General features: G+C 34.7%; 1 protein-coding gene across 1 annotated transcript in view; it reads right to left on the bottom strand.

The window, feature by feature from the left end:
- Positions 1 to 8,692, bottom strand: part of LOC104908522 (putative hydrolase C777.06c) — a 61,973-nt gene extending 53,281 nt beyond the window's left edge. The window contains exons 1-4 of the mRNA XM_048637492.2: positions 8,371 to 8,692; positions 4,407 to 4,542; positions 3,368 to 3,489; positions 2,748 to 2,895 (exon numbers count right to left, since the gene is read on the bottom strand). Of these exons, the coding sequence (XP_048493449.1) occupies positions 2,748 to 2,895; positions 3,368 to 3,489; positions 4,407 to 4,542; positions 8,371 to 8,543 (579 nt within the window). The 5' untranslated portion in view covers positions 8,544 to 8,692. The remainder of the gene's footprint in view (positions 1 to 2,747; positions 2,896 to 3,367; positions 3,490 to 4,406; positions 4,543 to 8,370) is intronic.
- Positions 8,693 to 12,820: the final 4,128 nt, after the last annotated feature.

Raw genomic sequence — 12,820 nt, 5'->3', positions numbered from 1 at the left:
ATTTAGGCTCCATTTAGTTGGATGTAAAGCATTTTCAATGTAAAATAATTTTTCATGTAAAATTTATTTACATGGAAAAAAATCCAATTGTGAAACTAATTTCCTTTTTATTTGATTCAATGTAAAAATTAGTTATAGAAAAGAGAAAAATAGAAGGAGAAGAGAGAGTAATTTTCACCTAGAGCTCTTTTGATGGAAAACTTATTTTACACCCCTTATCATACTAAACAACGAAAAATGAAAGGAAAAGGAAAACTCATTTTCATGGAAAACACTTTACATCCTACCAATGGAAAACTAAATAATTTTTGTTTTTACTTCACCTCTATTTATACTTTATACTTACATATATCATTCCAAAATAACTTTTATAAAAATATTACGATAAAAATCACAAATTATTAGAATAGGCAGTCTAATTTTAATATAAAATTAGACGAATCAAAGACTGAATTTTTCTAACAAGTGCATATCATTTCATTCTAACCTAACACTATCCTATTCATCCCTTCTCTTCTTCTTCCTTTATTTAATTTCTTGATTCTCAAACTTCAACGGACAACTTTTTTTTTTTTAAAAAACTTGGTATTCTTACTGAACAGGTAAAACTAGTCACTTAATGGGTTAAAGAATGTTATTACTATATAGATTAAACTAATCATGAAATAGATTAAACTGATCCCTAAATAGATTAAATTAGTCACTAATACTAAAATAGGTGGCATGTTCTATTCTTAATATTGTGCTTGAGTCATGCCTAATTTTAAATTAAAAGTTGGCGATCTCTTACAAGACCAATTGAAAAAAAAAATACTCTTAATTCTGTCTAACACTACTAAGAAATGTGTGAACATTTAATATTGTCACGTGAATATTCACAAAACGGAATTAAGGGGGATCATTGAGTGAGAGAAGGAACAAGAAATAAGGAAACATAAAAGAAAAATAAGGAATACGGTTTTTTTTTTTTTAAAGCAATTTTACACTACAATGGAATTGGCCAAAAAATGTTTTTAAATACCCGCATAATAATTGAACAATTCAGTTCTGTTTAGTTTAGTTTAGTTACAATCAGGTAATTTCAATTCAATTTATTTCAGTCAGCTCCCACTATCATTTTTATTAGTTATAATTTAATTCATTTCAGTCCAGTTCAATTCAGTTCAGTTCAGTATAGTTCAGTTGCAATCAGTTCAATTCAGTTAGTTCGATTCAGTTAATTTGCAATCAGTTCAGTTATTTTGTGTCGAATTCCCCAAGTGTTAAAAAATATGAGCAACAAACAGGGTAATTAAAAAAGTTCCTTTGCATCATGCTATTTTTTAAAAAAAGGAAAAATTAATTTTAATAATCCCACCAAGTCCCGATAATCTCAAAATAATCCCACCTTAAAACCTTATCTTATTATATCATTCCTTTTTACCTAAAACCTAGTAAACAGGTTAAATTTGATTAACTAACCCCTTTGTACTCATTTTACACCGTTAACCTCTACCCCTCAACTATTCAATCTCTCTAAGGGGTGAAAGTTATTCGGATGAAAGTCCAAAATCCAATCCAATCCAATCCAATTCGAATTTGTAATTCGGATCGGAATGAAACTATGTTCAAATTGGATTCGGATTGAGACTTTTTGAAAAATTGGTTTTTCGGATCGGATTGGATTGGATTGAGGGTAATTAGATCCAAAAATCCCATATAACTGAATAGTAATATGCATTGTGTTATGTATCTGAATTGGGCTTAAGTGCTTAAATGAATTTTTTTTATAAAAAAAGCCTAGTCCATAGCTTAGTATGCCTAACACTTCAAACATTCCCCTAAAATCCTAAAAACACTTAATTCAACATTCCTAAATCTACTAGGGGGCTATCGTGCTTAATTTATTTCATCAAAAAACTAGAGCATTAAAAAATTAGATTTTCGGACCAAATCCAATCTAGAGTATGAAAATTCGGATCGAATTGGATCAAATTCAAACTCTAATTGGTTTAGATTCCAATTGGAAAACTGAACTCCAAACGTTTTTCGGATCGGATTAGATTAGGCCCTAATCCAAACCGTACACCGAACTTTCACCTCCTACTCTCTCTCTCCACGACTTGAATCCAGTTATTGAATCGAACAAGGTCATGCTCAACTCGTACTCGTTAAAGTGTTGAGTCGAATTTTGATCAAATATTGACTGAGTCGAGTTTTGACCGAGCATTGATCGAGTCAAATTTGAGTTGTTTGCAAGCTGCTCAACTCGACTAGCACTCGTCCCTATGACCAAAGGGTGTGGATTTTAAAATACCATCCCGCTATTTACCTATTAGAAATGGAAGAAAATATTGTTCTTTTCCCTCTTCTCCCGTTAACCCTTTCATATCTAAATAAGGGAAAATAAGTCTACCGCCCTCCTAGCCTCCCTTCCTTCCAAATTCTCTCATCATCACAACATGTGTTTGGATCATCTAGAGTTCTAAAATAACTCTACAAGGTAGAGTTTGAGCAATATCAACCAAAGAATAAAAAATCAATGTCTCATATATTTATCTTTCCAAATCCCCTCTATTTATTCTCATCAAAATCCACCCCCTATTTTCCCTCCTACCAATTTGAGCCTTTGATTTTGAAATGTATGGTTCAGATACAACTCTACCTTGCGGACTCTCAACCACAGTATTCAAATCTAGTGTACTTTCAAACTTTATTGGATAATTACTCTAATAAGCAGTTCAATATAGATCAAAAGAGGAGCTTACTGGTAAAGGATAAAATTGGAGTCCAGAGGCACTGAATGGTTTTTCACAATCGTTTTCAATTATTCTCCAATCCACCTGGGCTACTTCTCCTGTTACTTCATGCTTGGTAAGCTCTTTCTTCGATAGGTGAGGAAATCTTAGCACAACACTGTTACAGGAAAAGAGCGATGTATAACATCTGTTATATCTGTAGTAGTCGTAGCATCATCAGCAAAAAGATATATAAAACCTGTTAATGAGTGAGATATAAATGGCAACATAACAAACGAAATACAGAGTTTTTAAGAGACTGGGGTAAAACAAAGGTGCCTCTACATGTCCATACTTTTGGTGCTTGTATGGTTAATAAATCTATATTAGCTGGAATCGCATACTAAATTGGATGCGGACACTTGTCCGAGTGTCAAGCTTGGCTACACTCACAGTTCTGGCTGTTAAAAGAACATAATAGGTACAGAATTACAGGGATCCTGACCACAATATCAGAATTGGACTGGAAATGGCTGTGTTGATGGCCAGGTTCTAAGTTCTAACAGAGTAGAGAAGTTCGTGGGCAAGTTAATTGTTTCAATGCTCTGAAAGTGACATATAGAGGTTAAAAAACATCCATAATTCAATACCTATCAAGACAATCTTGAGTAGCGTAAAGTGGAATTGGACTAACATCATGGTGGAATTGCTTCACACAATGTAAATCATCGAGACCAAGGACTGCATCAGCATGCTCATGCGTCAATAACACCTGCAGTATTTTAAATAGCCTTAAATCTTTACCATTGCAAGGTGCATCAGAAGAAAAGCTAAAATGTTCAATAATCAAGAACCAACTCTCTCTGCTTCTAGATACACAATAGTGTATTCAATTAAGTTTAAATGTAGCAACAATAGCTGCCGCCAGGCGCCAAGGATGTTTGACTTCTTACATTCTATGGCACGGTAAAAATTGACAACAATTTATGTAGTGGCTAAGTTGTACCTTCACAAGATAGGATAAGAGTCGGAAAAAAAAGCCACGACAATAATCATATGAGTTGGGCTGTTAGGCACATAGATTAACAGAAGAAAAAAAGGGTTTTGCTAAACAATTAGGTAATAGGCACTGCACCTTAAACTTTATCTAGGACCTTCAGACTTATAAACTGAGAAACCTCCACAACTCAACTATCTTTCCCTGCAAACATTAAGGCTCTCCATGTCAATTTTGACGACACATCAGGCTGCGTTTGAATATAAACATCTTTCAGCAGGACGCGAGTCCAACATTAAAGTAAACATTAACCTTTGTATCTAAATAAGTGACACACTTCTCCTTTTATGTGAGAGCTTTTCGGGAGAACTATGTCACTTATTCAGATACGGAGGAAGTATATATTATTATTAACATCTTGCCGATATTGATGCAGGTAAAAATTTATTTGAGATTAACTAAACATGTGAAGAAAAATTCTTAACCATATGATATACTAACTAATTAGTACAATGGTATGTACCCTTAAAAGATGTGAAGCAGATCCTTTTCTATATTCTTATGAATATATGTCAAGACAAAAAGAGCAAACTCTCAAACAAACGCAAAAGAGTGGAGCCTCTCATGCAAGTTCCCTGTAATATTTGCACAGCTTTTATTTGTTTAAGATAGAAGCAAAGATGTAAACTCACAGAATCAACCCGGGGAATTTTATAGAATGTAAACCATCGAAGTACTTGCTCCCTAAATGATTTGCCCACATCAATTACTATATAGTTATGCTCATTATTGATCTGACAATAATCTATGAGCAAAGATGTATTGCACCTGCGGATTAACAAAAAGTGTTTCAGCAACATATCTTCATATAATTGTGTGCTTAATAATTTTGAAACAATAATCTATTCAAGTAAAACAATCACTAGTAACATCTCTGAGAGTGAAGTATCTTAAAACCCGAGCACTTATATTATAAACTATTAAGGGCTCGTTTGGTTGAAGTTCAGAAGTATAACTTCCCATGAATTTGCATTGCCCATGAAATTTTATTTCCTAGGAAGTACATTTTTTTGTTTGGTTGAACATGGAAAGTTCTATTTCCCATAGGAATTTCCACTTACCTAAGGGGCCTAGGTAAATTATTTCCTCCATTTTGTAGGAAATGGAACTTCTTAGGAAGTTCTATTTCCCATGTTTTTGCCTACCAAACAACAACACATATATTTACTTCCTAGGAATTTTAATTTCTCATGCATTTGAAGGTTGTTAACCAAACAAGCTCTAAGTGTAATATATTTCATATAACAATCACTGGTTTTCTCACTCACGGTTCTAGCAACAACTACATCCTTGTTCTATCCATACCCTAGCTAACTGGCTTATCGATCAGTAGTAGCTAACTTGAGTAGTGTTATGCTAGAAATCAGTATAGAGTATAGGCTAAAATAGGTAACTGGATATATTGTAGTATCGACCTCCAGAATAGAGGACCCAATACAACCCACAAAGCTTTCGAGAGGATTGTGGAGCTCTCCCAATCAGCAGTAGCTCTCTTTCTACTGTATTTTTGGATGCCTTACATAATATCTTACTCTCCTATTTATATCCCTCAACTGGGCCCCAGTACTTACAGACTCTCTGCTCATATTTTCTTCATTACTAACAGACTTATTAAGTCATCTTTACTGAAATTACATTATTTAATTACAGCCTAGTAAGTTCCCCCTTTTTGCCCTTGTAAACTCTTTCTAGCTCTCCTAGAGTAGGTGAACCTGATGGGTGGCCTTGTAAGAGATGTTGCATGTTACCTCAGAAGTAATCTTCCCACAGTATGCTTAGAAAGAATATAAAGAAAGGGAGTAAAAGGACTGGATGCAGTATGAGTATGGTATTTCTTCGAACAGAGTTTATCCAAAAACAATCACTCGATTCACTCCTCTCCTAGAGCACTTTGTGTCCCCTTCCATCTACACATTTACTTTATTTGCCTTCTAATGTGTTTATTACTGACCAACAGGAAGGATTTTTAAAAATAAATGCATCATGTCATGTCCGTTTACTGAAGCCTGCACTAGATTAATAGAGAACAAAAAGAGAATTCTATAGTTTTTTACGGAATATGACTACAAAATTTGAAAGAGTAAAGAGAAGGCTAGCTCATATATGGTTATCTCGAAAAAACTAATGTGTCTATTTACTCCAAGTGAAAAAGAATACTAGGTTACTTGCCTATTCACTTAATTAATATGGAATTTGAACATAGCTTGTCCGGAGGGGAGATGCAGGGAGCGAGTGTTACTAACTGCATTGGTAAACTTATTGGGCAAACAAGACATAGGAATCAATCTGAAGAATTTTCTTTTGAAACTCCTTATGCAGGATAAGGTAAATGAATAAATATGAAAAGAAAAGGCAACGCTCAGGTCAATATTACCTAGTTCCACTTAGTATATACCTAATTCAAACATCCCAATGCATTGAAACACCAAGTTTATATCTCTGTGAGTTTCAAAGAAGCTTATAGTCATTTACGCATACTCGCATAGGATTCAGATTAGCGAGACCAAATATTATAGTCGCAGCATCAACAGACAAAGAGGAAGCGCGAAGCCACATGATTATCAAAGACCCCCCCCCCCCCCCCCCCAACCTCCACCCTCCACCCTTTTTGTCTCTGCACAAATTGGAAGTGTCTTTGGCCAATTTGCCATTTCCAAAGTATACTGATGTGTAATTCAACCATGAAATATGATGAAATACTAAATTCAAAGAGTAGCTTTTAACTGATGTGTGATTCCACCATTGAACCCAAGTCCACACAGCATCAGCCACTTGTTGTATACAACCTATACAGTTGTGGCCAAACTATTCTATAAATCTAGTAAGGAAGAAGTTTCTAAGTGATGTAGGACCAAAGGAGAGTGTCCATAATACACCAGGGTCTACGTAGCTTAGGATACATCAAAGGCCCTTTTCTGCTCAGTTGGACAGCTAATTTTCTCATTTGAAACTTGAAAGTCATATATCAAAATGAGCAGAACTTGCAGCTTTCGTATGTAATAAGAACCTGGAGTATATAAATATATAATGAATATGGAGCAAAGGGCTATAGTTACTCCATATCATCCATTTATTAAACAATTAGCATTACACTTTGTTAGCATTTCTCCCTATTTTTACTCATACTCTTTACATAAGGTATCACAACTTCCTTGTTAGGGACTGAATAACAAGTTCAAACATTAAATTAAAGGCTAAGTTAGATTTCATATGGTTTCTCTCAATATCAAATAGATTGGGAATAGATGTTGTAGCAGACTAGCTTATGCTTCCTATAATATTGTAATTACAAGAGATGATGAGAAGCATATCTTTTCTCTCATTATCTATTATGCTACTTATATTCAACATCCTTCATCCATGTTGGACAGTTCAAATGTTGATCATCCTTGCTGTCTCATATTACTCTAGATCTTACTTTGAGCATAAAGTACACCTCAATAAGTTTCCAGATTTTAAATCTAAAAAAAAAAAAAAGAACATTAATTTCAGATTAGCTGATTCGCAAGCACAAAATATAATTAAATTGATGAAGTCATTAGTGGATTCATATTAACCTTTCCATTATGTCATTAAAATACTTGGTTTATTTGTTGTTGTATACCTACTCCCTTAATCCATCTAAATTTTACTTCATTGCGTGGTCAAGATCATTATTCATCAACATTGGCCATAATTTTTTACTTTTACCTGTAACATATTATAATGTGCAATCTTGTTTACTTTTTTATAAGCTTCTAATTGCTCCAACTCAGTAAGTAGCCAACTAATATAAAAAACATTTTTGTATTTCTCACTGAGTCCATATTTGATCTTATTGGTTCAACACAACACTTTTAACCAATGTTATCAGGATTAGAATCCTAATGGTAGGGGTTAGTAGGATAGTAAGATTCTACAATTCGGTAAAACAGATATAACTACGCTAGAATATGATGAGAACTTCACGTTAAAAATTTACACAGACTTATTTTATTAGCAAATATGGTAATAGTTTTTTAATATTAAAGTAATATGCAACCAAAATTTAATAGCAGAAATATATTATGTGAAATTACTTTGTGATCGTTTTACGATAGGATTAGATCGTAGAGTCACAAAATTATATTGAAATTCTACTATGTGACTTTGTTGGGTAGGACCGAAAAATCCTGCAAAATTAAAATCCTACATAGGAGTGGGATCGGTGGAGTCCTTCCAGATTGAATAGTCGTAGGATCGTAAGATCGGTTCTGGATCTTAACAATAAGGTTGTTAACATTCTATAACAATGATTGTTTATTATAAAAATCACAAATGACCCATCATCAACTAACTCCTAAACTTATATGTATTGGAAAATTTTGGGAAGTGCATTATGTGACGCACCGACTAAGCTTTAGTTTTCTCTATTAATACAAAATTAAAAGATGTATATTTTGGACAACCAAAAAAACAATTACGTAGCAATTGATCAAAACATCACCATGAGATTGGTGTATATAGTTGACTTTATCAACCACCAAACAAAAACAAACCAAACAGAACAGATTTAAATTTGGTGTACAAACCAACAAATTAAGTGAAAGAAAAAGGGAGAAAAGGAAGATAATAAACCTGTAATTCGGGTTGTTTAAGGGTGGTAGTTTCAACGACATAGAACAAACGAGGCAAGGAGGATCGGACGGCTGAATTAAACACCTTCCACTAGGCACGCCAGAGGAGCATCCGGTGCCCAGGAATATGAGCGCTGACTGATCAACTGATGCTGCTCTCTCTCCCTTCTCCATTATCAGAATTTGGTTGTGTGCGCTGTGTTTTGATTATTTATTTAACTAACAAATGGAGGGAAGAATACATTGGAATTTGGGTGATTAGTTAACGACTTTATTTTGTAGAATATATTCCCGAGTCTTTCTTTTCGTTTCATTTTGGTGCAAAAGTGGCAAGCCCAATGTTTTTTTATTACATTGTGTTATGGTCAAAATCTAACAGACATGACGTTGGACAAATGACATTTAGACAATATATTAGTAACGTAATGACACTTGAAAAGACAGTTGAGTCCGTCTGAGCAACGAATGTATGATATTTGGATGACAGTTGATTCCGTCTGGATGACAGTTGAATCCATTTAGACGACAGACGAATGACGCTTGGACGACAGACGAGCGACGTCCGGACGACAGATCATTAATGTCTGACGACAAGAAAGTGACGTCGCGACCAAAGGTCAATATCATCACGACGCCAGAAAGCCACCAGTTGACACCCAAAAACATAAGCAATTCAGAAGAAATCCCTAAATACTAGGAGGTGGTTATATTACCAACATCAAAAGAGAGTCAAAAGTTGTTCTTATGTTTGTGGGATCCTTATTTCCACTCCTTTGACTATTCAAATGACACATGGGATAAATGATTACTTGGTAACCAAGGTCAAAACAGTTGGAGAGAATAAAGGAGCCAACCAAGGACATTTACAAATGATTTACTCTATGTGACGTCAGTAGTACTAACCGACGCGATGGACGCAGTCAACCGACGAAAAGGAGCAATAGACCAAACAAAGTTGTTGCAACTATCCCTACAATGAAGGAAGCACTTACTACAGCCCTAGAACGTGTCAAAGCAATATACATTATTACTTGGAGGAGTCCAAAACAGCAAGAAGAGTAAGTCACAGGTACAACCACTACATCATACATTGTAGGAGGCACATGTCTCTTTGGTCAACCACTTACAACCGCCTAAAGAGCTATAAAAGGAGAACACATCAGCATTATTCAGGGGGGGATTTAGAGGGGACAACCTAGAAAAAATACATCACCGAAGGCCATCCTCACTCAAATACTTTTCACTCCACGATCATCAAAAGTAATTATATTTTCTCAAAGATACTCTTGTATAACTCTTCCCTTAGTCAAATACTTTAGATTATCAATGATTAGCATCATATAAACATCCAATGTACATGTATTCAACGTGGCTTTAACGTTGGCATCATAGTGGATTGGTGGACATGCAAGCCACCTACGATTTTTACCCATCTTCATTAAGGTTTTCCACGTCATCATTTCATGTCTATCTTTTCTTTATTATTGTCATTTCAATTTCGTCTTTTGTTTCTCTTGCTTTAATCTAGTTATCGACATCCCAACCAATGATTTTCCCTTGTGCAATTTTCGGCTTAAACAATTTGGCTCCCACCGTGGGGCCGATGACTGGATTTTTCCTCTAGGTGCATATCCACAAAATTCTTCCAAAACACAAAATCAAGTATATGTGTCATATAGCTTAATTTGAAGCATCAGTGTCAAAGTAGTGATTTTGTCATCTTCTTTGCATTACGACCTTGTGCATGGCGACGTCTGAATATGACTTGACGTCCAGACGCCGATTGACATCCGAAAATTTAGCGAAATCAAAGCACAAAGCGGCGTCATAGTGTGACCGAAGTCCAAGCTTGAACTGACACATTCATGAAGTTGAGGATCAACAATCACATTGGTGAAGTCGATCCAATTAAGAAGTTATTGATTATGATGATGCAAAGACCTTATCAGTCGTTGACCTTACACGACAAAATAGGTAACAAAGTTTTATTTGTTAATTTCTAATTATCTTGCTTTTTCTCGCGGAGATGCAAGAGGTATCGACCATAACGTTGTCACCAACTAAGCAAACATTTTACCATGATTTAAGTATTTTTCAATGACTGATTCGAAAAGTCGAAGTCGTCGTGACAGAATGAAGAAGGTCGTATCGTGTCGTGTCGTGTCATCACGTCCGAATCAAGGCTCACACTGTCAGTTCCTGCCCAAGGATAATTCTAAAGTCACAAGCATCATCTAAATTTGTGGCTAACTTGAGTTCAAAACTAAGTTCGATATGTGAAAATCATTGTTTCGTCCTAAAGTCACCACAGGGGGACATGATAGTATGATTTAATTGTTGTGACTTTTAGATTATAACTTATGATATTTTTTTGTCATGATTTTGAAAGCGATTAACAATTATGCTTATAGAATTTGAGTACAAGGTACAGGGCTGGTCAAAGACATAAGCGTCATGGGGGTTCGATATCAACTATGATTAGACACTATCACTCAAAGAAGTCTAAGATCTCAAAGTAGATAAAAACGCTAGAAACTTCTGGTGTCATGTAATAGCCCTGTTTTTTAAGTACCTTTATTTAAATATTAAATATATTTATTAAGATAATTATATTTCGAAAATCTTATTTTATTTGAGTTGGATTTGAATTATATTGTCGTGTTTGTAATATATTTATGAGATTATTATTATTATTATTATTATTATTATTATTATTATTATTATTATTATTATTATTTTCAGATTTTAAGTGTAAGTTGAGTGGTATTTGGCCCAAATAGAAAATCTAACCCAAAACCCGAATCGTGTTTATCGGTTAATAAGAAGCAAAACCCATCTTCTCATCCTTTGGTTTCGGTTGGATAAGACCCATAATACCCCATCACAACTTATGTGTCGGTACATTAAGCAAATAAAAGCCAAAAGAAAACCAAACCCCAAAGTTCAAAACCCGTGAAAACCCATTTCACTCAAAACCCCGTAAAACCCCAAAACCAAAACCCAGTTACTCCTCTTCTCTCTCTCTCCTCGCGCGTCGGTGCCGGTGGCTACAGGCCGGCGGTGTTGTCGGCCGTTCTCAGCTCGCCGGAGTCCTTTTCCTTTGTTCACGTCGTCACTGCCAGTGACGTCGTTGTTGCTGCCGCCCTGTTCTTCTCTCTCCCCTCTGTCCCGCGACCACCGTCTGTTGTCGTGTTTGTTGTTTTTGTTGTTGCTGCTGCCGCTTCTTTGCGTCGCACCACGGTGAGCCCTGCTTTCTCTCCCATTTCTTGTGTCGTCGTTGTGGTTGGTTGCCGCTGCTGCTCGTCGTGTGCTCTGCCGCGCCGAAGCCTCGAAACCACTCTTCATCCCTTTGTTCTTCGCTGCTCTCATGAGCAGAGGTACTAACTTTTGGTCCTTCCTTTTGATCTTAATTTCCTTCCTTTGAATCATGATAATGGTTGATAATTTGATGATGAATTGTGTGGATGATTATGTGGTATTAATGGGGCTGAACTATTGTTGTTGGTGAATTTGTTTATATTAAATTGGATTGTGTTTATATTGATTGATTTTATAAATAGAGTACCATTGTATTGTTGTGAATTGTTAGTGGGAAATGCATATTGGATATGCACTCAAACTTAGTTGATAAATTAGATTGATGTAATGTTAGTTTCGCGGAAGATTAGTAAAATAAGTTGTTTGGATAACAAATTGGATTGTTTTTGTTGAGTAATTACATAGTTGGAATTAGATTAATAAAGGTAGTTAATTTGATGAAGGACGAAATTGGAATGATATGAGTTAGTAAAAGTAGTTCAAATATCTTTAGTTTAATGTTGATAGAAAATTACCAATAAATGTGGTAGTAATCCAAGTTTATGGTTGAAGTATAAGTTAAAAGAATAGTAATTAAGAAGTGTATGATGCTCATGTGTTTAATTAGTTTTCTCTATTAAGTTAGAAAGAGAATTAATTAGTCCTTATTAGAATGTGAAGAGTACTTGAGTTAGTTTTATTAACTATGGATTCGATTAATGAAGATGTGGTTAATAAAGTATTTTAGTTTGATAACTATAAAGAAATAAGATGATAAAGTCAGACTATTGACTAGTGATTCACTAAAGGAATTAGTGTGTGTGTTTAACTACATAAATCAAAGTGAGTTAAGAATTACTTTAAGAAGTCCCACTTAGATAATGAATTGTTTTAATGAGATAAACTCGCTATGTATGACCATGAGTATGATATGTACTTGGTTTTATTACTATTTGTGTTAATAAGAACTCACTAATGGTATACATGGATTATATTTAGTTACTTATAATTAACCTATGATCATGAAACTTGTGTTGTGTGTTTTTGGTTAATCTCGTTAGTTAATTTAACTGAGAGACTTAGTAATATTGTTGTGGATATTTGTTGACATGATTAATTACTACCAGTTGTGTTATGTTGATAATTGGAATTTG

This window comes from Beta vulgaris, chromosome 6, assembly GCF_026745355.1.
Source record: "Beta vulgaris subsp. vulgaris cultivar EL10 chromosome 6, EL10.2, whole genome shotgun sequence".
Taxonomy (NCBI): domain Eukaryota; kingdom Viridiplantae; phylum Streptophyta; class Magnoliopsida; order Caryophyllales; family Amaranthaceae; genus Beta; species Beta vulgaris.
This window is presented reverse-complemented; position numbering and strand designations above follow the sequence as displayed.